This window comes from Myodes glareolus, chromosome 6 (genome assembly GCF_982192425.1).
Source record: "Myodes glareolus chromosome 6, mMyoGla1.1, whole genome shotgun sequence".
Lineage (NCBI taxonomy): Eukaryota > Metazoa > Chordata > Mammalia > Rodentia > Cricetidae > Myodes > Myodes glareolus.
The window spans coordinates 91,718,119-91,745,957 of record NC_142031.1 but is presented as its reverse complement, the minus strand read 5'-3'; the positions used below and the strand labels follow the sequence as shown (position 1 = coordinate 91,745,957).

Here is a 27,839-nt window from a genome sequence, read left to right as displayed (position 1 = left end):
TCTTTGCAGTTTGCTCTGCCCCTCACTCACCCAGCCCAGCTGTTCTCCCTACTCTTCCAAATCTTTCATGTCCTTGGAAGTCTCTTTAGTGTAATTTCCAAGCCCTCTGTTCTATAGGAAGTGATCTTGCCTGTCTAGTGAACAGCTTCCTGTTCCTAGCCCTGCCAATAGCACAGCCATCTTTCTTCGAGGCTTTGTTATAATAGATACAGAAGGTATTTAAGATAAAAAGACTAATTGAGAATCTTCTTTCGGACCACATAATCCCCTCCTCTCCTCTAGCCAACCACTTGAAAAATCTAGTGTGGCTTCCTCCTTTATCTATCTTTTCCATCTCACCATATTTGTTGAGTGTCCTAAAAAAATTTCAAAATAATTTTATGTGTTCTGGAATGTTATGTGAACACTTTCTTCTGTACACATTTTCAAACTTGTTTACTTACAGTTATGCTGTTAATATACTGTTACTACATTCGGCCTCACTTTATTCGTTTTCCGATATGTGAACAAAATTTTAAATCCATTCTCTTTTCCAGTGCATTATGGGTACCTCTTGTTGCCATGGCTTCTATAAACAATATGTTAGCTACTTTTCTTGTCACTAAAAATCCAACAGTTGCAACTTGAAGCAGAAGAGATTTATTTTGACTCAACATCAGATCATACCATTCTTCATGGCAGGAAAGATTTGGCAAAAGCCTCTGTTCCTGGTGCTGGTGTGTGTGTGTGTGTGTGTGTGGGTGTTCAAGTCCTTGTTGGCTCATGGCCATCCCATAATCCAAAATGCTTTCAGGCCTACCTCAGGAGTTCCCAGACTCTTAATAGTCAACACCATTCAAACGTCCAAAGTGCTTTGAGAAGCAAAGGAGAACTTTCAATTCTTAGTCCCTATAAGACAATTATTACAGCGTACAAACAAGCAAAAGAAAATCCCCATTCTAAAAAGGAAGTCTTGGATAACAGCAAGAAAAGACTGGTCCAATGCAAAAGTAAATCCACGCAGGGCCAACAAATGCTGCCTCTCAGTGTTCAGTATCTGGAATATACACAGTGGCATTATCTGAGCTTCACTGGGCTGGCTCCCATCAGTGACCACTCCTTCAGCAGACATTCTACGTTCTTGTCCTCTCCAACGTCCCAGGGTCTGTCTTAAAACTTAGGTTTCACCTTCATAGCTTCAAAGCCTCTCAGAGCCTTTCTTCAAGGAATCTGACCACCATATTGCACACAGCTCTCACAGGCTTCTTCAGGAACCATTGGACAAGCATCTCTGACCCCCAAGACCCTCAAGACCCTTGTGTTCTGCTTTCCTGCAAAACCAGCATGAATGGTGCCAAGTCCTGCCGCCATCTTGAAATGTAAACGAGCCACTCAGGCTGTGGCTGTAGCATTCTCTGAGGCCCTGCACACTAAAACAGAAAGACCACTCCTCTGGGTATCCCTGCTTGAACTTCTGACATGCAAGGCCTTCCGGGGGCTTTTCATTTTCACACTATAGCCTTCCATGGGTGTAGTCTTGTTCCTATAATGCCAGCAGTGACCAGCAGTGTGAAGTGCATGGTTCCTCTTTAATAGCACTAGTCTCTAATTATTGCCACTCTGCACCTACCTTGTATTTTAAGTTACTCGTTTTTCAAATCTTCATGCCCTTTCACATCTACTAGTCCTCTTTCTTTCCTCATTTACGCTGTAACCCTGGCAAAAAGTAGGAAAGAGCCCCCATGCCCTAGTCTGAATGTTTTGGAATTTCTTCCAGGGTCCAGTGAGTTCCTGTCTCTTCCCCTTTATATCCCTCTATCCGCTCAGTTATATCACTCCTGTCTCCACCTCCCCAGTGCTGGGATTAATGGTATGAGCCACCACTGCCTGGCCTGTATGGCTGACTAGTGTGGCTGCTTTGCACTTTGATCTTCAGGCAAGCTTTCTTTATTAAAACACAAATAAGACTTCTTCAGCCTGCAGCTCCAAACTTTTCCACATTCCTCCCACAAACCAGCTCTGAAAGCCCAGGAACCATGTGGCAGATTTATTGCCACAAAACCCTCCTTCTGGTTCCATTTCATGGCTTTCTCATCACAGTGACTACCTGAGAGAGGCATTTTAAGGACAAGGAGATTTATTTGGACTCCCAAAGTCAGAAGCTGCAGTTCACATGATGAGGCATGTGCAGCAGAGGGCACAGTTCATGTTGGCATGGGTGTCCGAGGAGGGTGGAGGTGAGGATGATCGAAATGCAATACATGGATGGAATTGTCGAAGACTAACTTTTTAAAAACATTCTTGAAATAATAAAAACTTTTGTGCAAGAAGTTTTTCTTGTCTTAAGTTTCCTAAAACTTAATTACAGTATCTACAAATGTTCCAGCTCAGACTAAGTAGGTAGATCAAGGAAGGCCACATGTCCAAGGTGGAACAATTTTTTAGAAGACCCTAATGTGTGTGTCTTTTCTTTTGCTCCGAGTTGTTCTTCCATTCAGCCAAGATCCTCAAAATTTCAGATGTACTAGGTCGTTCCTTGGGTTCCTTCAAGAGCAATCTCCTAAGAAGGCTTTTCTGTAATTACAAATAAGAGTCAGTACTAAGAAAGAAGACAGTGGAGAAAATAAAACCAATGACTTTCAAGTGCTTACTTCTTTGTTGTCAAATGTATCATCGGGGAAGATGCCTTCTCTTAATTTTTGGAAAAACTGAAATACAACAAATAGATGTATTTACTAAGAAACCGTTTATATGGGAAGAAAAACTAAATACACTAATAACTGGAGATATATTAAATCTAGAATAGTTCTTAAATTTAGGACTCTTTAGTCAAGAAGCAAGCAGAACTCCCCTCCCTGAGCCTACCCCGATCTGATAACCATCCTTAAGATCCATGCTTAGAAGGGCTAAGTGCAGGAGGCCCATCATTTCCCTTCTGTTCTGGATGCTAGGCAGTGCATCGTTTCATCGTCCCTACTTTAGGGAAGATAAGGTTGTTTTGACTCCAGGCAAACCCCTCTCTGAGCTTGCAACTAGGGTATCTGGAGTCTGCTGTCTCTAATGCTGCCCCACCACCTACCCACCGACACCAAAAGCCCAAACGCTTTCCTCAGTGTAGCCAAACCTGTCTTCCCAGCCCCACCAATCATTGGCTTCAGATAAAATCACCTTGCCTGCTATTCCCAACACACACTGCAGATTTGTATCTCCATGCTGGGGTTACATGCTTTCTATTTCAGACTATTAGAATGAACTAACCCAGGATAATTGTCTTCTGACCTCCATAGACATGTCATAGCATGTGGACATATGCACACATTTGTGTGTGTGTGTGTGTGTGTGTGTGTGTGCACATATGCCCTTAAATAAATAATCTGAAAAAAAAATTTGATCTTTCAGTACCCAAGTTACATGTTTCCTAAACCTGAATCCAGATTTCTGGAGAGATCTTTTAGCTCCTTCTGGAGACTTTCTGTCTTCTAAAACACTTAATCATTTTTGGCTGTTACCTTTCCTCTTAGAAAATTAATCCCTTGAGAAACTGACTGATTTTTATATTCATGTAGCACTTAGAGCAGAAACTGCCCTCTAATCGGTGAAATTTGTTGGCACACACAAATACAGATCTTATGGGATATACACACATTTTATAGAAGGCCATTTTTTTTATTTATAGCAAAATGGTTGTCCACACTTGAAAGAGGAAGTTTATGTTTCACTTACAGAGTAATGTGGTCAAACACACCCTCACCGAGTGGGGGCGATAGCGTTAGTGCCTGAAGGGTGACAACCAGTGCTTTAATCTGCTTAGTTCTCCCTTGGGATATTTACCTGTATTTTTTCTGAAACAGTGATGCATATGTGCAGAAGTTCCGCTAGAATAAGGCCTAAAGCAAAGATGTCCACTTCTTTTCCATATTTCTGTGAAAATATCTGGAAGCCAAAATACATTTGTCTTTGTTACTCACTTAATAAAGTTTCTCTGCCTTCTGATGAAAAAATAGCTATAAATTATATATTACATCAAAATGTCTGTTTATTCTGTATCTCATGGAGTTGACCACTAAGATTAACCATGACAAAGAAATAGAAGGAACACAATAAAGGTGATATAAAACAAATCTATAGCCAATTTTATACTAAATGATAAAACTAGGAGCATTTCCACCAAAATTAAGAGTAAGACAATGGGATGTTCTTTTCACTTTCTCTACCCACATTCAATATAGTTCTTCAACTCTTAGCTAGACAAGAGAAAGATATAAAAGAATTCAAATAGAAAAAGAAACCAAATCCCCACTTTTAGACAACACTGTCTTGTACACAAGAGAGTCTAAAGATTCTACCAAAAGCATAACTGAACACAAAGTCAACATTCAAAAATCAGTAGTTTTGGGGCTGGACAGATCGCTCAGCTTTTTCAAGTACTCTCTTTGTCAGCAAAGAACCTGAATTCAATTCCCAACACCGATATAGTGACCTGTGACTTCAGTTTGAGGGGATCTGACACCCTCTTCGGGGCTCAATAGATACCAGGCATGCACACGGTACACATATACAAATATAAAGGAAAACTCATGCACATGAAATAAATCTTTTTTAAAAAATCAGTAGGTTTTCTATATTCTAATAATGAACCACTAAGATAATTAATCTTATTGATGATAACTTCAAAATATTACTTACTGGATGTAGTGGTAGACACCTTTGATCCCAGCACTTGAAAAGCAAAGGCAGGAGGATCTCTAAGTTTGAGGTCAGCCTGCTCTATATAGTGAGTTTCAGGATAACCAGGGCTACACAGAGACACCCAGACCTCCTGTGCTTGTTAATCAGCAAAATTAACATGGAAGATTTGCAGACGTGATCTACAAATTCACAGTAATCCCCATTAAATTCCAATAATAATAGGAAAAAAATCTTGAAAGTCACATAGAAGAATAAAAAAATCCTAGACAGTTAAAAAAAAAATCCTAAGCAAAAAGAACATCATTGGAGATATCGCTAAATCTGATTTTAAGTTATACTACAGACACATAGTAACAAAAAACTTGGGGGGTGGACACAGAAGAAACATGTGGACTAATGGAGTAGAATAAATAAAGGACCCGAAATGAAACTCACATCGCTATCTTATTTTGACAAAGATCTCTCTCTCTCTCTCTCTCTCTCTCTCTCTCTCTCTGTCTCTCTATCTTTCTCCCTCTCTCCTTCTCTGTCTCTCCCTCTCTCCATGTATGTGTGTGAGCACACACCTGGGTCTATGTACACAAAAATCAGTTCAGAGTGGATTAAAGACCTAAAACTGTGAAAGTGTCAGAGATAATACGGAGAAACATCATATGATATGCAAGCATAGACAAGGACTTTTTGGAAAAGGCTCGAACAGCCCAGAAAATAATATCAAGATTTGACAAATGGAATTGCATGAAATTATAAAGCTTCTGCACAGCATAAGAAACAATCACCAGAGAAGAAACAATCCAAAGAAAAGCAAAATCTTGGCTAGCTAAGCACACAATAAATTTCTAATCTCCAAAACATATAAAGAGTCCCAAAAAACTAAATACAAAGTGAACTCCAACATCCCAGTCAATAAATGGGTACTAATAAAAGATATCAGACTGTTCTGAAAAGCTAAGAATAAATGGCTAAGAAACATGGGAATATTCAAGATCTTTGTCAGCATTTGTTGTTGTTTTCTTTATAACAGCCATTCCATTCTGGATGGGGCAAGATGAAATCTTACTCAGGTGTAACTTTCCTGGGTAAGGATTCTGAGTCGACACACAACGGAGACACTTGATTATCCATGTGCCATAGCTGTATTCACAATAGTCAAGTTATGGGATCAGCCCAAGTGGCCATCAGAAGATGTAAGGATAAAGAAAACGTGGTGTGTGTGTGTCTGTGTCTGTGTCTGTGTCTGTGTGTAGTGGTATTTATTTTGTGTTTTAACAAAATTTGCCTGAAGATTGGAGTGCAGAGCTAAACCACTAGAGGCCAGGGAGTAGTGGCGATGCCTTTAATCCCAGGACGCCAGAGACAGAAGCAGAGGGATCTCTGTTGGTTCAAGACCACCCTGGGCTATACAACATTGAATCTGTCTAAATGAGAAAAAGAGATCACACAAAGGTGATCCCAGCACTTGGGATCCCATGCCTTTAATCCCAGTACTCAGGAGATGGAAGCCAGGAGCGATATGGCTGGACAGAGAGAGAATATAAGGCCGGAGGATGCAGAAGCTCAGTGCAGTCTGAGGTTTGGTGGAGACAGATGCAGTCTGAAGAAGTCTGAGAACAGGATCACCCCTTTTGTCTGGGCATTGGTAGAGGTAAAGGAACTCTCTAGTAGTTGGCACTTTGCTTCTCTGATCTTTCAGTTTTCACCCCCTAATATCTGACACACACACACACATATATATATATGCATGTATGTAGCATATATGTAACATATATAATATATGTATGTATGTATTATTGTGGAGAGCTACCAGAGAAGATACCTGATACCCTTACACAAACTCAGATTTCCATATGTTCATACACAAACATCTACACACATGTACACACACCTACATGAATTTGCACATATACCACATGCACACACACACGAAAATAAAGAAGTAAAATTTACACAGAAAATAAAAGGACTTTACCTGTTCTGGACTCATGTATAGAAGACTTCCTGTTTCCTTTGTTCGATTTCCATCAATATCCAGGTCTGTTACAAGGCCAAAGTCGCCAATCTTTATGTGTTTTTCATCTACTAAAAATATATTACCTGGCTATAGAAAAAAATTAATTAATATATGTGATTTGGACCAACTATTACCACAGGTCCCAACAACCTTTCATGCTGATTAGTATGATGTTTATCCTTCCACGGGCAGCCCAAACTAGGAAATTTAATACCTTGGGTCTTTAAAATGCCAACTGAAAAAGAAAAGACTTTGAAATGACAGCGAAGGTGGCTTGGTTCACACCTGCTTCCAAATATCAGAACAGCACAAGTTGAAGATTCACTGTGCAGGGTCCCAGGAGAAGAATCTAGGACTGAAGGGTGGACATGGGTAAAAATATTTTCTTTCTACACGGTAGTCTAAATGGGAGTTTGAACTCCCCACCCCAGAAGAGGGCTGGACATCCTTCCAAGGGAATGCTGCTGGTGTAATTTTGGGTTTGATGGGAATTAAAACCCCTTCCAATTTTGAGAGTCTCTGAATGGCTCAGTTCTCAGCAATGCTGCAGGATGTTTCATGCAGGATTTCTCCCCAGATTCTGACAAGAGTTTATAAGTATACCCGCTCCACCTTGTTAAGTGTGTATCCCCCCCACACCTTGTTAAGTATATACCCGCTCCACCTTGTTAAGTAGAAGCTGGGAATCATCACAAATACATTCTCTATGTGTTTCCCTTGGTTTTGTTTTGGTTGCTGCTCTTGTTTGGGTTGGGGGGCTACTGTTTGGTTGTTGTTTGATTTGGTTTATAGGGTCTCACATATCCCATCAGCCTCAAACTCAGTACATAGCCAAGCATTGCCTTGAACTTCTGATCCTTTCACCTCCACCTTCTGAGTCCTGGGATTAAGAGAATGAGCCACCGTGCCTGGTTTACACACAGCTAGGGATCAAATTCAGAGCTCCATAAATGCTAGGCAAGCATGCTAACAATTGAGCTGCATGTCTAGACACTCTAAGATGCAATACTAAACATATTTAAAATGTGTGTGTGTGTGTGTTTGCGTGTAGAAGACAACTTTGTTTTGTCACTTTTCTCTTTACACCTTCATGTAGGTTCCATAAATTGAACTTAGATCACTAGTCTTGTACAACAATCATCTTTACCCACTGAGCTATCTCACTGACCCAAACGTGTATATATGTGCATTGTGCATGCAAATGCACACATAACAAATAAACAGTGGCCACATATGTTACATAACTCTGTAGACAATACGGACTGAAAACAAGAGAATTGGTGGTGACAAAGTTAATATTTTTGCCATTTTTGCCAAAACTAGACATTCAATACAATGTTAGGCTACACACACGCACCTACAAGAGGGCCTAGCTAAGAAATGAGGGATGAGATGAGGAGCCCAGAGAAGTGCTTCTGAGAAGCCCTGTGCAGAAATTAGCAGTGAGATTCCAGTTCAATCAGTGGATTAGAACTTAAAGTCAGTAGGAAGAAGGATGTTTGTGTGCGGTGGACCTGGGAGACAATGTTCCCTGGCTAAGCTGAAGGCACAGCAACAGAGCTTTCTGTGCCCACAAATGAAACTGCTACCCTAATACAGCTGCAGCCTAACCCAGAAACAGAAGACTGAATTTGTGTAAGTATCGATGAGACAAGGAGAAATATCAGATTGCTTTTTATTAAAAAGAAAAAACAAGTCTGGTATTGTGGTGCATGCTTTTAATCCCAGCACAAAACAGCAGAGGCAGGAGAATCTCTGTGACTTGGAGGCCAGCCTGGTCTACAGAGTGAGTTTCAGCACAGTAAAGGGCAACAAGGAGAAACCCCTGTCTCAAAAAAAAAAAAACCACAAAAACTGAAAAAGGAAAATAAAATATTTTATATGCACTTTATTAGCAAGCACAGTCATCGAAACAATCCCAAACATCTACTTCATTTGGTGTTCAGAACTTAACCTACTGTACTGTTTGTTTCCTTGCTCCTTTCTTTGCCAACAGCATGCAACCCAACTGGTGTGGGAGAGAATGAAACTGCTCATTGAGCCTACTGCTGGTGTTGGATTGGCTGCAGTGCTGTCGCAGCATTTCTAGTCTCTCCAGAAGTGAAGAACATCTGTATTGTACTCAGTGGTGGGAATGTAGACCTAACCTCCCTGAACTGGGTGAAGCAGGCTGAAACTCCTCACCAGACTATTTCTGTTTAAATTCATGAACTGTGTCTTGATGAAAATTGTTTTCATAATCCTAATGGAGAAGAATATTTTAGTAAGATTTGGCGACCAAGGAAACAGCTGAAATAGAAAGCAGACTGCCTTGTAAGAAAATAAAATATTTTAAATAAAGAAAAAACAACGATGTTCTGTCTTATTTAGTCAGTTATACTATGAATAAATGAAATGTAAGGTTATGGAACAGGGAGGAAATGTGCCAACTTGATCCAGGGCGCAGAGGCTAGGTTCAATGATCTGGCCAGCGCGGACCCCTCTGGCACAGAGATGAGATACAGAGAACGCCCTCTCTCTAGAAACCATATGGTCCTACAGCTGTGGCCTGAAGCTCAAGACTCTAACATAGTAAGAAGTCAGCTCTTGGAGACCTCATGTAACAATGACTTTTTAAACATCGTTCTCTGGGAGACAGCTGCAAGCACATCTTTCTAATCCTTTCTGAGATGGGAGGAAGCAGCATTGTAGTAGAAAAGTCAGAGAAGAGGGCAGAAGGACCTCAGATCTGGAAGAACCACATAATCCTGTGTATGATTTATACCAAAGTGAGGGACAGTGAATAAAAACAAAAACTAAAATGTGTTTGAGATAGGATCAATGTTTGTAGACCAGGCTAGCCTCAAACTCATAATCCTCCTGCCTCAGGCGCTGAGATGTTGGGATTACTAGTATGTGCATCCATCCTGGTCCTCATTTATGTGTTGGAACACAGCATTCCTAGAAATCTTCTAACTTTTTTAAAAATTTATTTATTTATTTATTTAAAATTTCCACCTCCTCCCCGCCTCCCTTTCCCCTCCCCGTCCCCCCTCCCTCTCTAGTCCTAAGAGCAGTCAGGTTTTCATGCCCCGTGGGAAGTCCAAGGTGCTCCCCCCTCCATCCAGGTCTATAAAGGTGAGCATCCAAACAAACCAGGCTCCCACAAAGTCAGTCCATGCAGTAGAATTGAAACCTAGTGCCATTGTCCTTGGCATCTCAGTGAGACATCATTGCCAGCCACATTCAGAGTATCCAGTTTGATCACATGCTCCATCACTCCCAGTCCAGCTGGCCTTGGTAAGCTCCCATTAGATCAGTCCCAGTGTCTCAGTGGGTGGATGCACCCCTCGTGGTCCTGACTTCCTTGCTCTTGTTTTCCCTCCTTCTGCTCCTCAAAAATCTTCTAACTTTTAAGAACATTTTTAGATATTGCTACAGAGAAATATTAGAAATAGGAAGACTCAGATATCAAGTTACTAAGTTCACAAATGCAAGGCAAACACAACTCAAATGTTTTGATGGGCACTTCATTCTAGCTTGGTTCTGCAAGCAGCTATAAACAGGGGTACTTATTTTTCCTAGGAACATTTTGAATCATTCCTCATTCTGGCTGTTTTAGACAGGTGGAGCACCCAGGTAGCCAAGATTCACTTGGATAAGGTTCTTCTGCCTTAGAGCAGAAAAGGCAGAGGCTTAGTGATCCAGAAAGGTTAAGTAAAGGAATCAGAACCAAAGAGGACAGTCGGAAGCATGCATGTCTGGTGAAGAACATGAACACAGCTGTTAGGAAGAACTCGCATGAGTTGTGGTAGGGTTGTGATAAGGAAGGCAGTCGTGGGGCTCCTTGGCATCTCTCCTTTCTTGCTGATGGGGGGGGGGGAACAGGGAAACTCGTTCTCAGATCATAAAAGCAAATATACCAAGAAGGATCGCAAATATTTGAAAGCTTGGGGTTTCCTAATCATGGGGGAGAAGACTCCAATCAGGAAAACTCTACGGCGCGGCTGTGGGCTACTCAGCAGCATTTGCCCTCAGGAACAGGAGCTGAACCACATTGGTGCAGAGCAGCGCAACAGCAGAAGCGGGGGTCCGAGCAGCGGGCCATCCCTGGCAACCACCACAGTTACCACACTTAGGGGTCCGAGCAGCTGGAAATCCCTGGCAACCACCACAGTTAGGGGTCCGAGCAGCGGGCCATCCCTGGCAACCACCACAGTTAGGGGTCCGAGCAGCGGGCCATCCCTGGCAACCACCACAGTTAGGGGTCTGAGCAGCGGGCCATCCCTGGCAACCACCACAGTTATTTTCAGTCTATGAAAGGGAGCTCCTACTGTTTACACTTAGGCAATGACCATCACACTAAATACAGCCTGGAGGGAACAGGACTTCTGATAGGGTCATTGCCACAGTGAGTTCTCAGGACCAGAGATCTGCTGAGCAGTTGAATGGAATGGCATCTGGGGTAAGTTCCAGACCCTGTTTAAGTCCAGCAGGCTAGAGAAATGTTATTTTATCATGACTAACAGCCAAGCACAAATTGAAAACAGAGAAAATACACTTTAAAGTCATTAAACTGTGTGTTTATCAACTAACAAAGCACCTTCCCCTTACCTTAAGATCTCTGTGAATCAAAGCTTTTGAATGTATATAATCCACCCCTGTCGTTATTTGTTCAAATAATTCCAAAAGTAAATCTTTGTCTGTTTTCTTCTGCTCTTCATTTGCCAACCAGTTCTCCAAAGTTCCTTTATCACAGAATTCCATTTGAATGAAAAGGTACTGGGTCTTTGATCTGGACACAAAATTCACCATATGTTAAAAGCAGCAATAGAGAAAAAAATTAAAAATTCTAACATCTTATGCAACCCAAACAAAATATGTCCGTGAATGAATATCTGAATATAGTAAATGTGTAATAAAACAAATTACTTTACACAAATCATAATTTCTCAAGTTTATAGAGCTTCAAAGGTTTATCTATAAAGTATGAGCCTATATATTCTATTTATTTATTTATTGTATATTGATATTTTTCCTGCATGTGTCTCTGTGTGAGGGTGTCAGATCTTGGAGTTACTGACAGTTGTTAGCTGCCATGTGGGTGCTGGGAATTGAACTCAGGTCATCTGGAAGAGCAGTCAGGGCACTTAACCACTGAGCCATCTCTCCAGCCCCAAGCCTATATATTCTTTAGTGCTGAAGATCTCTGATCACTTTTGATGACAGATATGAGCAGTCCTAATTGCAGAAATCCAGGTTTTTCATTTTATATAGAGCAATTTGGAAGCATTTTAAGTCATCTTCAGTTAATTGAACATCTGTTTTACAAGAGGCACAGAACAGGCATCTTAAAAATGAGAAAGTGAGTCAGGTACTATCCTTATCATCATGGGGACAGAGTCTCAAACAAGAGGTTAAAAAAGATCCCAAGATGACAGCCCATTGAGAAACTCGTAAAGATGGGCCAATGAATTAATTACTGTAGGTCAGAATTCAGATGGCTGATTTTGTTAATCAGTTTGTATTTTCTTCTGAACTAAGTTGGCTTGATATCAAATTTATATTTTCTGAACACACATATGCTAGAAAATATGAAGATGTAACCAATAATTCCTTCAAAGACAATGAAACCTTTTATCTCCTGTTGGTCAGTAACGCTTAGAGTTCTCCATGGCACAAGGAGGAGATGGGACACTGGCAGGACATGGTGAATGATGAGGTCTCCATTGGCGTCAAGAGTTCAGTGAGAAGGCTGTACCCAAGAAATCTGATAACTTTCAAAGGCAAAAGCCAGTTTTTTGTTTGTTTGTTTGTTTGTTTGTTTGTTTGTTTTTGTTGTTGGTGGTGGTTTTTTTTTTTAGAATTCCCAGTCCTATAAAAGGGGCTGAGACAAAACAAAGCATTAGGGATACCAGCAGGGCATGTCCTGCCATAGCTCACCACTCCACCACAGTGGCACAGCTACATTCCAGGGGTGCACTGCCAGGAGCCTCTGAGAAGAGAGACAGGCAAGTTTCAGCAGCAGAAGAGGAGACCTTTGGATTCAGCATCTACACGATAAGTCTGTCTTAACTCCGATAAACAGTATATGCCCTGCACTGCTTCTATGGAGAACAATAAGGTCATGAATGCTAGACATGGGATTTTTTTTAAAAAAGAAAACTTTAAAGGTTTTTTTTTTTAAGATTTATTTTCAAATTACGTGTCTGTGTCTCTGTGTGGGTATGTGTACATGAATGCAGGTGCCGACTGAAGCCAGAATTGGAACTACAGGTGGGCGTGAGCCACCTGACATAGTGGCTTGATCCTCTGTAAGAGTGATTCACACTCTTGACCACTGATCCATCTCCCCATCCCATTAAAAATATTTTTTAAAGCAACTGTGAGCTAAGCATACTGGCATGTGCTTGTGCCTGTGATATCACATTGCCTGGGGACTGAGGCAGGCGGACCACCCTGAGGTTAGTCTGTGCTATGTAGTGAGTCTAAAACAAAGAAATTAAAACAAATTCAGAAGATAGAGAGGAATGGGGAGGGCAAGGTCATTTGTTGTCGCCTTGCCTGTAGAACAAACGAACACAGTGTCGTTCAGAGGTTGCTCTGATCATTACATGTGATGATCAATTAAATGTGATGGCCTTCACAAAATAAATGACAAGTGCCTTCCATCCCATTGCAGGTGTGAGAATCTCTTCTTACCGACTTGAATTGCCATCTATGATCTTCTTAGGATTGTAGTCCTCTTCCAGCCAACAAGAATGATATTGAACAATGTTGACATGATTGAGCGTTGCCAGCGCTTTTACTTCACGCACAGCCTTCCTACTTAAAAGCACCCAGAAAACAAATGTGTTATTGCCTATCATTGATAATTATGGAACTTCTCAGGTAAGCAGATGCAACGTACGTTGGATAGTCACTATGGCTCCCACACTAAGTTTTAGCAGGAGAGCCAGAACTCAAGAGGGAACAGAAGGGATTGAGTGCATAGAACCACGGTTGTTCTCATTCTCAACATAAAAGAAAGGACAGTGGCTTAAAGGACAGACATCTAAAATTTAAACATCATTTGCATCTTAAGTGTCTGTAACACAATTTTCAGTAGCTATATCATATCTAATATTCTGTATAGATGAGTCTCAAAATCTTGGAATTTTACAAGTGAATCCCATTTGGGCAACAAAGACAGGTAACCCAGGCAGCAAGCAGAACCCAATTTAGAACTTTCGATGTATGACAAAAATACAGGGCTTGGGCTCAAGAGCTAAGACATTGTAATAGTTTCTTGAAATTACCCTGTATTGAATGGTTTTATGTCAGCTTGACACAAGCTAAAGACATCAGAGAGCAGAGAATCTCAAAACGAGAAAAACTGAGAAAATCACCTTAAACTAAATAAGTCAACAGTTTCAGGGTCCAGGACTGTCTCAACACGAGGCAATAATATATATATATATATATATATATTTGGTTTTTCAAGACAGGGTTTCTCTGTAGCTTTTGGATCCTGTCCTGGAACTAGCTCCTGTAGACCAGGCTGTCCTTGAACTCACAGAGATCCTCCTGCCTCTGCCTCCTGAGTGCTGGGATTAAAGGCGTGCACCACCACTGCCCGGCTAGAGGCAATCATATTTTTAAACTGAAAGAAATACCCACTGTAAGGTAAGGCCATTTCAGACTAAGTCAAACTCCGGTAGCCATAATGAAAAGGTAAAGAGGACATAAAACAAGTAAGTAAGTAATGAAGGACAGATATACAAAGAATAGTGAAGGTCAACACACTGTGTTCACAAAAACCAGACATTTACTTACTCTTTGTTATATTTAACACGCTTTATAGCATAAGTCTTCCCATCAATTTTGTGTTTTGCTTTGAAAACTTGACCAAATCCACCTGAGCCAATTTTTTCTATGTCTTCAAAATCCTTCTGAAACCTAGTTAAGATTGATATTGCTGTCATTGCTAAGGTTTAGTTAGATGAAAATGATTCTTTCTTTCTTGTCTTTAATAACATTTGGTAGAGCTCTTAAGTCACAAAACAATGTCTTCCTCCTTCTCCTTCTCTCCTCTTTTGATGGAGAATCAATAAAACAGACCACCCCCTCTGGCTGTACATAGGACACACTGAAGTATCCTTTTCACTGAGTACAAAGAGATGAGAAATCCCCCCTACCCCCAAGTATTAAATCTAGAAAGAATCACTCAGTTGTGTGCCACAGGTACCAGAGGGAAAGCAGAAGCCCTGAGCCTTCCTTGGACTAGAACAACCTGCTTCTTCCCCTCCTTACGCTGCACATCCGATCATTAAGCCCTGCTCCTCCTTCTAGCCCGTATCACTACCATCTTCCCACTCTTCTCCATTTGCAGCATCCTCACCCAGGGTCAGCCCTCGGGCTCCAGCAGTGGTGACCTGCTGACTGATACCCCGCTTCTCCTGCCTTCCATTAGCTATGAAAACTCAGTCGAACCAGTTCTCCCCGTCATCTATACCTCCTCCAGCTTAGCCTTTGCATTCAGCAAAGAACAGGAAAATCTTAAACAGCCCACAAGGTGCCATGCAGCGCTTTCCTGACTTCTCTTCCAAACTCATCTCATCACGCTGTGTCCTTGTTCATTACACGCCAAGCATGTGCTTTCTCCACAGAAGGCTGACCTCGGGGCTTTGTTTCCATTTTTGTCATACGACTGTTCTTCCTTAACTCTGGTCTGATTTTGTAATTACAATTGTATGTGTATCATATAAATATGTGAATACAGATCGTGTAACTTTGAAAACACATATATGTGCTTGTGTAGGTGTGCACATGTGTGTATGCACATGTGTGAGAGAGAGATGGTGTGTGTGCGTGTGTGCGTGTGTGCGTGTATAGGCCACAGATTGATGGCAGCGGTTTTTCTCAGTGACTCTGCACCTTTGTTTTTTATTTTACTTTGTTTTGTGAGACAGGGTTTCTCATGTAGTCCTGGCTGTCCTGGAACTCGTTACATAGACCAGGTTGGCCTCAAACCCACAGAGATCCTCCTGTCTCTGCCTCCTGAGGGCTGGAATTAAAGGTGTGAGACACCACATCCATCTTACATTTTATTTTTTGAGACAGGATCTCTCTTTCATTGATCTTGGAGCTCACTGATGGCTATGCTGGCTGGCCAATGAGTGCCACGGGGCTATGTCCCCACCACTTCCTTCACTCCCGCTGCTGTCTGACTCACAAATGTGTGTATTGCTACACCAGTCCTTTTTTTAAAGTTTATTGTTATGTGCACGGGTGAGTGTGTCAGATCCTCAAGAACTGGAGTAATAAACAGTTGTGAGCTGCCATATGGATGCTGGGAATTGAACCTGGGTCCTCTGGAAGGGAAGTCAGTGCATTAAGCAGTGAGCCATCAGTCCCCTACACCTGTCTTTTATAGGGACACTTGATAGTCACACTTAGGCCCTCATGTTTGCACAGCTGAGCCATATCCTCAGACCCATTTCCTTAATGCCAGCTATGACTTCAAACTTTTTGAGAGGGAGAATTCTATTTTATTTGTTCTTACCATAAGCCTAGTGACATAATCAGTAGTGATTATATATTAGGTGCTTAATAAGTACTCATTGGTTCTTTTGAAAACTTGTATTCAGTGTCCTGCTGATTCAAACAGGCTCCTTCACCTTAGGTATTTAATTTAACTGAAATAACATCTACAGAAGATGAACCCCAGCCTTTCTCATGTAGAGAAATCTTGTGTGGAGCTGGAAAAAAGGTCCAAGTGGATCGGTTTCCATTCTCACAGGAGTTTCTCTCCTTCCTCCACCTCTCCCTTACCTCCTTTCCTTTCTCTGTTCTTTTTAATCTAAATCATGGATATAAAAGATTATTTGCTTTTAGTTTTTACCAGATTCCAAGGATATCAGAAAGGCTGATAACATCACAGAGATTTTCATTTGCCATGACCCTCCATGGGTCTGACTGGGCCATGGCTATTAATCGCTTGGGTGGAAATATAATTTAGAACTAACCTAGAAGAATCTTTGTTTCATGAGCATGCTTACCATTAGACGAACTTCCCTTACCTGCATTCCATGGTATATGTATTACTTATCGTATCATTAGGTGACAGTTTTCTAAATATGAAACAAAAAAAAAAACAAAACTCAGACAAAAGTAGAACAAAGACAACTTTAGAACAGACTTTATGCCATACACTGGGCATTATCTATTTTGTTTTAGCTGCCAGGGTAACAGGAAATAGTATCAGCTTCAGAAAAATACCTCCTGTTGGTTCTCTTCTGAGGATCCTGTTTCATCCCTTTCCTGCTTCCCATTTTCACCCGGACACACTCATCACTGACCTCCTCTCTCCTTTTTCTCCAGAATCAGAACATCCTTAGGAATGAGGTCCCCTGGTCACTCCCTCTGGCCCTCATTCCTTGATGGTGATAAGCCAACCACAGTAGGTTGCTCAAACATCACCTCATACCAGACACAGCAATACTGTTACCTTTGAGTCCTGACTGAGGTGAGGTCTGTTGTCCTCCTCTTGGCCCCCGTCGCCCACCCGGCTACTCTCTTCCCTCAGTCATGTCTACCCTGCCTTCCCAATCCTTCTCAGAAATCCTCCTCTTCCCTCCTCACTGCCACAGCACCAGAGCTGCCGGCCTGATCATGTGGCAAGTTCCTTTTTCTCTACCCATCCACCTCAGGAGTTGTATGATGTTCAATATACTGCTCAGAAAATATTGGTAGTTTCTTATGTCTCCTGCCTTCTTTTCTGACTGTATGTCTTTACTTTCAGTTTTCTATGATTTATATAAAATTCGGTCTGAAAAAAATAGCAAATTATTGCACTATCTTTACCCTGTCCATCTATAAATATACATCTCTGCTTCCCTTAAAAACACTTCCAAGCCCAGATCTTCAACAGTGTTTTACAAAATAACACTCTAAACTACTGTCTCTAGCTGCATCACCACAGGGCTTTATATCTTACAGTATACCATGGGAATGTGTGTGTGTGTGTGTGTGCGTGTGTGCGTGCGTGTGTGTGTGTGTGTGTGTGTGTGTGTGTTTCTCTGGGGTGAAATTGGTTTATAGGTCTCAAGCTTTCCACTGCTTCTGTTACATCTGTCAAATAAACAGGTATAATAATATTTGCCAATATCACAGACCCTAGGTGAAACCGAGGGACCGAGTCTGAACCAGAACCCTTGTCCAAGCTATGTTCAGGGCACAGTGATACTCACATTCCTGACTTCTTATTTTCTCTGAGACCATTCTGCAACACAAGGAGAAAAGAAGGGCGTTTCAGATGAGGAGAGGAAGTATCTCAGTTCTGGGGCTGACTCTAGGGCCAGGTTCCTTAGTCTGTAAGGTCACCAGCTTCATGGATCTTTGCAGTCTCCCTGAGTCTTCTACCAGTGAATATTGTAAGACGGGAACACTGCCAACCAAACAGCTGTGCAATGGTATCAAATGACTGTTTTGAATTGTATTTTCCCTATCCCTAGCGGAATAAGGAGTCTTTTTACATTGGCTGCCAACTTTGGTGTTGCAAATCCCTTCAGACAGTGTCCATTCTACTGAATCAATTGTCTTTCTCTTACAACTTTGTAGTATTTTTTTAATAAACAGACTAACTTTTTATAACAAATTAACCTGATTTTTTGAAAAAACTTTATTTAACTTTTTACTTCATGCACATTGGTATAATGATGTCAGATTCTCTTGAACTGGATTTACAGACAGCTGTGAGCTGCCATGTGGGTGCTGGGAATTGAACCCAGGTCCTCTGGAGGAGCAGTCAGTGCTCTTAACCATTGAGCCATCTCACCAGCCCCAATTAACCTGATTTTTAAGTTAAGTTCTGATTTTTTTTTTCTAAGTAGAAATGGAACTACACCAAATACCAATTAATCAGTTGGGTGGACAATTAAAAAACAAATAATAGAATTGTTAAAAAGGACAAGAGTAAGGGTTGGGAGGTAGTTCAGTGGTACGGTTTGTCTTGAATTCCTGAAGCTGGAATTTGATTCCCAACATAGGGAGGGAGAAATGGAGGGGGGACAGGAAGGAAGGAAGGAAGGAAGGAAGGAAGGAAGGAAGGAAGGAAGGAAGGAAGGGAGGAAGGAAGGTTGGTTGGCTTATTGGTCTACAAAGTAGGTGGAGAAGGATGGGAGAGAAGCGTGGAATTTTGCATGTGAAGAATGGAGGTTAATGTGAATGATGGTTAAAGGAAAGAGAAAGGAACAATGACTGTCAATATCATAATTTAGTGAGGACACATAAAGTTAAAATGTAAAATTCATTTTACATTGACATAAAATTAAAATGTAAAAGTTATTTTTAAGTGAAAACAAAAAATGAAATTTGGAGCTTCGAGATGGGTACCATACCATGAGAGGGGATTCGAAAGAAGAGCTGGTCCAGTAGCCTTTTGAGTCATTCTCTGATGGAGAAGCACTAGAAGAAAAGCAAAACTTTTATGAATTCAATCTTGTTTACTGAAGGTTTACCTTTATTATGTGTTTTTGTGCATGTATATTTGTGTGAGTGAATGTGTGTGTATGTGTGTGTCTGTGTGGCACAGTAGGCCAGAAGAGGGTACTGGATCCCATGGAGCTGGAGTTATAGGTGGCTGAGAGTTCTGGAACCTAATTTGGGGGAGGGAGGTGATGGGGATTGGGCCCACAGCCTCAAGCATGCCCCTCCCTCAGCCCACTCACCACACTGGCTACCCAGACTCACGAATTGCTTGTTATAGGTGAGCTGCTTGAGTGGCCACTGGATGAAGATGTGGTTGGTCCAGAGGATGCTCTGTCAGCTCTCTGAAGAGAAGGAGCAGCCCTTAGCAGGCTTATAGGCAGCTAACCTCCTTCTCTACGGTGGCTCATCCCCGGACACATGCTACTGACCATATATTTCCCAAATATTACCCAGTCCACAATCACAAAATCACAATGGCAAAATCAACACATTTTCATGGACGTTTGAACTAAGTTTTAAAAGCAACCCTGCATTCCCATAGAACTTTTATGTCCCTAAGAACTCCTAGCCCCGTGGTTCATGGATCAGATCATTGGTGATACACAGAATGGAGGAATCATTTGTTATGCAATTGGCGAATGCCTGCATTATGCAAACCATCTAACCTGAAGTCAACTTCAGAGGGAATCGTAAGTGTACAAATTACAATAACTGACAGCACATACCAGTGAGCTCTTCTCTGAAAGCTTCTGATATGCCTCTTTAGCTGCCAGCTGCTTTGCCTCCTGTTTGGTAGCTCCTGAGCCAGTACCATATGTTGTCGACCCAATTTTGCATTTAGAATTAAATCTAGAAAAAATGTGAATATTAATTTACATACCAAAAATATTGTCAATCAATGTATAATCTGGGCGAAAAAAAGAACCCTACAGAAAAACAAAGGCCTTGAGATGAGTGTTTATGTTTCCTACCTCACATAATTTAAACTCCACAGAAAGGGTCACCAATCTATATCTTGGCTTACAGTTCCCAGGTAACATCTAACTCTTTCTTGTTTCATTGAAAGACCGACAGCAAACACCACGTGATGATTTTAAAAACAAGCAAGCAAACAAAAACTTCAATCCCAAGAGAAAAGATTTGGAGGGCGAGAGAAAAGGCGGGGATTCAGTGAATTTTCTGGAGCTGCCCAAATAGGAGAGGAAACCAGCTGGCAGAGTGGGGCTCAAGGGGATAATCACGAGGACGCAGTACTAGGGGAAGTCAGCCCACTGGGGTTTTCTCAGAGCCTCCAGACTCTGATGCTTGCTCACACACACATCAAGTCCCTCACAGCAGCTTTCCTCCCAGTGTAGGACTAGGAGCACCCCTGCTGAACCATGGTGTACTGTCCAGCTATTCAGACGTGAAGAGCAGCAGACAGTCTGACAAGCGGCTCCCTAGCTGAGAACAGGAGAGTCACTCCATATGGGGGAAGACTGGTCATCACACAGCTGCAGCTGCAGCGGCCGCAGGGAAGGGAAGAACCCTGCATGCCTCATGCATGGTCATCCTGCTCTCCTTTAAATGTTTGCCAGACTAATCACTCATAAGCCTCTCAAAAACAGCAGACCCCACTTCTCCGCAGGGGTACATACCAAGAGTCACTGAATGGCTGAAACCATAGATTGTTTCAAACCCTAGAAATACTCATTCTTTTTTTTATACATTCCAATGATGAAGTTTAACTCACAGTAAAAGATTAACAACAGCTCATAATAAACTAGAACAATCAGTGCGACCTCCTCTACTCCCAGGTTGACGAAAGTGGCCTTCCTCTCACTCAGGCAGCTTCCAGGACCACACTCACTGTCTTGTGGACCAAAGGAAACAGAAATCTCAAAAGCAAAGCCAAGGAAAGAAGAGGCTACTGAAAAACAAATCAGCCAAACTTGATTCCAATGGACCCTCCAGCCTCAGGAATTAGGTGTTTGGTGTTTATAACTCATAAATCTGGGGGCTGAAGAGATGGCTCAGAGGTTAAGAGCATTGCCTGCTCTTTCAAAGGTCCTGAGTTCAATTCCCAGCAACCACATGGTGGCTCAAAACCATCTGTAATGGGGTCTGGTGCTCTCTTCTGGCCTGCAGCATACACACAAACAGAATATTGTATACATAATAAATAAATAAATATTTTTTAAAAACCCTCATAAACCTTTCATACTAAGTGTATGGGAGGGGGGAAAGCAAAGACATCTGGAAAGCTACATGTGAAAGCCTCTCAGTGTTATTGGTGGTACACAGTGAAACAGTAGGAGAAGCCAAACCATGTCTTACCTTTGGGGCGACTGAGTATCGGAGACAAGTTCATAATTTACAGACAGCTTGTCCTTCTGGGCAATACTATTGACAAGGCCTACGTAATTATCAGTTAATTTAATTTCCGAAGCGTCCGTATGACTATCTGCCTACAAAGAAAAGAAAATGTGCTCAATATGAATCACAAATTATCATACAAAATTACTAAATAAGTAACATAAGGCGCAACATACATATTATGGACTTCCTAATTATATTTCCTTATTAAAAATGTCTATATGTCTATTAGGAAAAAATCTGCAAAAATAAATTATGCTTTTAATAAAAAATCCTAAATGACACATTAAAATTACATATGTCTATGGTATATAACATGAAGCATGAATTTATGTACCACACATGGATGTATGTATAATTTGATGTATGTATGGATTCAGAGAATTGTCATATTTGTGCGATAGAAATTATACATACATCCATACATGATTACATGCATGTCTGCATACATACATACATATGTATGTACATACGTACATACATATTTACAGCTTCCCTTTGACCAGGTGAAAAACCAATTACTCACCTGGTGTTCTTTATTAAGCATATCAACAGCAAGTTGGGCAGCAGCATTTTTTGCTTCCTGCTTTGATTTACCTTCGGCTTGTGGAAATTCTTTCTCGTTTATTATAACTTTAAATGTAAACCTGATTAAAAAGACAGCATTCACAACATATTACACAGTTTGTAATTCTCCTAAGGACGAGCACTCTGGTCTCCACTGCCCCACAAGCGCATTACAGGATTCAAATAACAATGTCTTCTTGAAGCAGGGACAAGTCTGTCATTTCTTCCTTTTTTCTTTTCTTTCCTCTTCTAGTTCTTTCTTCACAGCGTCTCACTGGCCACAAGCTCACTACAGTCCTCCTGCTTCAGCTACCCAAGTACTAGGATTATAAGGATGAGCTATCATGCTTTGTGTTTTTTCCCCTATTTATTTATTTAGTGTAGGGTGGGATGTGTGTATGTATGTATTGTCTGTGTGCTCGAGACAGGACATGCTTGTTGGAAATCAGAGGACAGCTTTGGGGATTTCCTCTCTCCTCCCACCATGTGGTCTCAGAGAAAATCTCAGGTCATCAGGCTTGGTGGAAATGTCTTTACTCACTAAGACATGGCTCCAGCCTCTATTTTTTCTCGAGTCCTCTGAGGTTCCCAGGCTCTGCAGGACGCTCACAGCACTCTGGCAGCTTCCCTGTGGAGCTGACATACCGACTAACGAATGACACCATAGTTGTCCCCCTCTACTCCACGTTTATAGGGACAGACATTCTAGTGTTTGCTCGGTTTTTCTTTTCTTTTTTTCCCCATTTAAATGCCTGGAATCGAACTCAGGCCTTACACCCTAAGCACATGCTCTAACAGTGAGCTACACCTCCGTTATCTGGGTCTCACTTTCCTTCCTTCATTCCACCATTTTACTTTCTGAGAGAGAGGGTGTGTGTGTGTGCGTGTGAGTGTGTGTGTGTTCAGAAGATTGTGTGTGGGGTATGCACATGTTGGGGGAGAGAATTATCTACGTGCATACAGAGGTCAGAGAAGGACTCCCGGCATCCTGCTCTATCACTCCGCCTTACTACCTTAAGACAGGATCTCTCATTGAACTTAGAGCTAGGCTGACAGCCAGAAAGCCCTGCGATCCTCCTGTCTTAGCTCTATGTTTATGTCAATTAGCTTTCATAATACCGGCCTTAGGGCATGGTCTGAGGGGCTATGACTGCACTAGAAGTTGCCAGAAACTGCTTGCTCTCTTGCTCTGGCAATTGCTTAGCATGAGGGGAGCCCCAGGACGGCTGCTTCAGCCTTTTCTCTGTATTTGTGAACTCGACCCTATCCACTGCAACCCCTCAATAAATCGGTGTTTTACCTCTGTGTGATTACGCACTAGCACTGCACAATGCTGAATTTACAGGCATGTTCTCAGCCACACTCAGCTTTTTATGTGGGTGCTGGGGATTTGAACTCGAGTCTTCATACTTACATAGCAAGAACTCTTATCCACTGAGTCACCTCCCTGGCCCTAGTCATACCTTTCCTGATGACAAATTACCTTCTGTCGTGTGCAGGTCCTGTAGTACAAAGTTCTTTATACGTAATTGTTACTCCATGCTTCTGGCGGTATTTATTAAGTTTGTCCATGTAGAAACCCAGGGTATCACTGGCCATTTTTCCTCCCAGTAACCTGCAATGGAAGAGGTGTTTGCACGCATGGCACTAACAGGCTACAGATAATCTGAATTCCCAACCCCCACAGGAAACCACCAGAGACAGTGGGTCTTCTCTATGGGACTCATCTCAGCCCTACATAAATTCAGAGAATACTTTGTGTCAGAATCTTTCTTTCTCTCCTCCTAAAACACCTACTTTCACAACCACTGGCCAAGGAAAGAGGGCCCACCCTTTGTTCTATTCCTGGCTTCCAAGGAGTGAGATGTTTCAGTCTATTTACCTGCCTGAGAAGGCATAATGAATGTAGGAGTGGAATTACAGCTTTTATGGTAAAAACAAGGTTATGTATACATATATTGCTGTATAATATATATTGCTATGGATTATACCTACACACATGTGCACATACACAACTGTGTATACACACATACAGCAACACACACATACATGTACACACACAGCTTTGTACATAAATATGACTAGATTCACACACATACAACACACACATAAACACATGACTATGTAACATATGTTCATTTGCACACACACACAATTTAGAAAATAGGCATAGGACTTGAGTGCTATTTTTTCAAAGGAGACACAGCAATGGCCACCAAAACAGCAAAATGATACTCAGTGCCATTACCCAGGAGAAAGAAAGGAAAAACTGTTTCTTGGTATAGATACATTTAACCTGATTTACATATTATACGCTGTATACATATTATCAAAATATCACTTAATGCCCAGTAAATCTGGAAATTTTTATGTTTCTCTCATTTATTTAAAAGTGAACTGGAAATTTTAATATTTTGTCAGTTGGAGACACTGTTCATTTGGCAGAGGACTTGTCTAGCATACACAAAGCCTCAAGTTTGGTCCCTAACTCCATATAAAGTTTTAAATTTTCAACGAGAATCTTCACACTGTGAGCTTTTAAAGCAGCAGTTCTCAATCTGTGGGTCGTGACCTATTGGGGGGTTGAACGATCCTTTCACAGGGGGCTGCGTATCAGATATTTACATTGTGATTCATAACAGCAGCAAAATTACAGTTACGAAGTAAGAATGAAAGAATTTTGTGGCCGGGGTCAACACAACATAAGGAACTGTATTAAAGGGTTGCAGCATTAGGAAGGTTGAGAACCACTGGTTTAAAGCATCTTTCAGATCCTGGAGCCTCTACCAGCCACCAAGCCTGCCCTTGTGACGTTCCCAGTGGCTCACTCTTTGCCAAATTCAATAGTCAATGTCAGTTATTCATTCATTCTCATCTCCCTCCTTCCCCCTTCTTAGCTTAGGTTGTGAGACACCTGATCTCTGGTGTCTCTCTCAGAAGCCGCACTTTCTCTGCCTTCTCTCTCAGCCCTTCTTCACCTTCTTTTTCATCTAAATATTGTCCAGGGGCCTAGTCCTCAAGTATTCTATTCCCTACTTAACTCCTTCCTGTGACCACCTCCAGACTGTGGCTTTACATTCTACCTACACAGTTATGGTTTTCACCAGGGTTGGCAAGATGGCTCAGCAGGTAAAGGCGTTTGCTGCCAAGACTGACCATCTGAGTTCAGTCCCTGGGACCTACATGGTTGAGGAGTCCCGACTTCCACAAGTCCTCCTCTGACCAGACAGGCTCACTGAAGCACATGGACAAACACACACATGCACACAAAATAAAATAAAATAAATCTATAGTTAGAGATATAACCCAGCAGTTAGGGACACTGCGGCTCTCTTGGAGAATCCAAATTTGGTTCTCATCACCTGGGGCAGGCAGCTCACAACCTCCTTGTAATTGTAGCTTCAGGGGAACTGATACCTTTCTGGGCTCCAAGGGAAACTGCCTTCCCATGTCCACACACATACTCATATACATGAATAATTACAAAATAAAAAGTAAATAAATTCTTTTTAAACATAAATGTAACCGTTTTAACTGAAAAAGGAAAGGAGGCACCAAATTTATAATAAAGGCTTGACAGAAATGAATGAAGAGTCCATCCATGAAAGGGCACGGAGGTGCCTCCCAATCCATGAATTGGAGTCCTCTGTCTATTGGGCAATTTTTATTCACCTATCAGGATGGGCCTGGTCTTCTCTGATGCTGCAGGGGCAGTTAGCATCTTCCCGCTCACAACCCTCATCACAGCCGGCTGCTCTATAACCCAATCCGTGAGCTCACCAGGAGCAGTGACAGCTCCTATTCACTCACCCAAAGAGCTGTCCATCGCATGCACCAACAAATGCCACCTGCCTCTCTCACCTAAGTCGCAAACACACTGGTCTTTGCGCAAAGTCTTACTTATCTCAAACTCCCAAAAAGCCTGATGTGCTTCCAGGACCTACTTCCCATACAGCATGCATTCATGACATATCTGATATATAAATGAGGAAGCTGCAAAAAGTGGTCCGGCCCTGTCAGGTTCACAGGGCAAGCTGAAGAAAGAGCACCATCTGCACAAGATTCTATGGTCCTGGGCAATAGCCTAGGGAGTGTCTTTAGTTTCTGGGAGGCAAGGCACTTTTAGTACTAAACACGCAACAGGAAATCTCATTTGTCTAAAAGACAAGGGTATCTGTGAATTAACATCCATTTAACATACATGTAGTGAGCACTTGTCAGGTATTAGCAATAAAAACTGCTCTTGGGACCTTACTGGTATAGAAGGATACAGACAAACTGTGGTACTAAGTATTACTTAGAAAATTGAGAAAAATACGGGAATCGGGGGACAGGGAGGGCAGAAAAGAAGTTCTTGTTCAGGGAAGGCTGTTCATACAGTTGGTTCTGTGAGAAGGACTGGATACTGAGAGGGATCTAACCATGCTATTCCTTGGGGTTGGGGTGGGGGAAGGGCTTTCCAGGAAGTCGGAAGAGGCACCATAAAGGCCAGGAGCTGAAGGGTACTTGGCCTTGGTCCAGAAGCACCAAGGAAGTCTGAAAGTGGTGGGTAATGGGGGACTTTGCCTGACTGTAGGGGTTGGTGTAGCAGAAGTCGGAGAAGGAGAGCAAGCATCCGGTTCAGAGTTGAAGAAAACGCAGCTACATGGAGAAGAACAAGGTGGAGGATGGAGCGAGACCCCGGCTGACACAGAGACATGCCAACTAGAATACCATCACAGCTGTGCAGCCAAAGTCTTTGCCTGCTATTTAGCCAGTTTCCGAGACATTCGGGCTTCTAGATTTCCCTCCAGAGTTTCAGGTCATCGGGTTTGTTACTTTCCTTATAGGTCCCTGCCCCACTACTGCTGTCCAGGAGAAGTGAGAAAATAAGCCCTGAGGTCCTACCGCGTTCCTGGATCTGGAGGGTGGCCGGCGTCCTGGCTTAGAATTCGAATTGCAATATGGGGGCTCTGAGGTCGCGCCCAGGCTGCTGCTCACCCTCGCTGCTGGGGTCGGTGGAAGACTAGGCCAGGCCCATTTAGTCTTGTTTCGTTTTCCCGGCGGACTCCGCCTTCCCGCATACAGCCCCTCCCGCACCGGGTTAAACCCGCGAGAGGACAGGAAGGCGTGGCTCCTCTGTCCCCGCGAGCGGGAGCTGAAGTCTGAATAACCTCTGCTCTCCAGTTCAGCCACAGTGGCGGCTCTCCTTAGGCGCTTTCCCAGGTTTCTGAACATTTCGTGACTCCTATGTTGGTAAAACTCTGTTGGAAGAGGAAGGAGAAACTCAAGTCTCTTGCTTGCGGTGTTTTAATAGGTTCCGGGATCAATGACCACATCTAATTTTCAAAATAAACAGAGTGGATGCAGCTGGGTACACGGATGCTTCCGAATTCCAAGATCCAGTGGGAGATACTGAGTAGCTCACAGAGAGATCCTGCCAGGCTGTGTGGGTGACAGAGTAGAGACAGTTCAAGTCTAGAATTGTAAACATTGGTCTTCCCCTTCCCTTTTCCCGCTGCAGCCGACTCAAGGAGGACATGGCCATATCGACCAGATTGGCCAGGGGATTGAAGGACTCTTTTTTCAGCCTTTTCTCATCTTTCTATTCCTTGCCTGCCAGCCCCGTGTTGCATACCATTATCCACCAGGCCAGCAGTTTAGAACCACCTGCTTCCAGAAAGGCCTCGAGGAATATTTTATCACAAGGCAACATCAGCAGTCCAGGGTTGATTAGAAATCCTTCTCTCCTGTGAGACTGTGACACATTCCCAGAGTCGCGATGGCTGGCACAGGACTTGGATTGTTC

At 42.3% G+C, this 27,839-nt stretch overlaps 1 protein-coding gene across 3 annotated transcripts; it reads right to left on the bottom strand.

Moving 5' to 3' along the window:
* Positions 1 to 623: 623 nt before the first annotated feature.
* On the bottom strand, positions 624 to 27,130 carry LOC125388135 (interferon-induced, double-stranded RNA-activated protein kinase-like). Of its 3 annotated transcripts, none has more exons than XM_087907341.1 (16): positions 26,939 to 27,123; positions 23,535 to 23,666; positions 22,011 to 22,131; positions 21,446 to 21,576; positions 19,855 to 19,978; positions 19,391 to 19,470; positions 19,039 to 19,105; positions 17,890 to 17,921; positions 16,720 to 16,770; positions 14,474 to 14,596; positions 13,361 to 13,486; positions 11,273 to 11,453; positions 6,638 to 6,766; positions 3,811 to 3,912; positions 2,631 to 2,687; positions 624 to 2,553 (listed from the first exon to the last, which is right to left on the bottom strand). In XM_087907341.1, the coding sequence occupies exons 2-16, from the start codon at positions 23,648 to 23,650 to the stop codon at positions 2,431 to 2,433; spliced, it is 1,563 nt and encodes a 520-aa protein (XP_087763467.1). In that variant the 5' UTR covers positions 23,651 to 23,666; positions 26,939 to 27,123; the 3' UTR covers positions 624 to 2,430. The 3 variants fall into 3 exon arrangements, with proteins under 3 accessions (XP_087763467.1, XP_087763469.1, XP_087763470.1); XM_087907343.1 differs by having other exon boundaries at positions 13,361 to 13,483; XM_087907344.1 differs by lacking the exons at positions 624 to 2,553; positions 2,631 to 2,687; positions 3,811 to 3,912; positions 6,638 to 6,766 and adding an exon at positions 9,726 to 10,093 and having other exon boundaries at positions 26,939 to 27,130.
* Between the last annotated feature and the right edge of the window lie 709 nt (positions 27,131 to 27,839).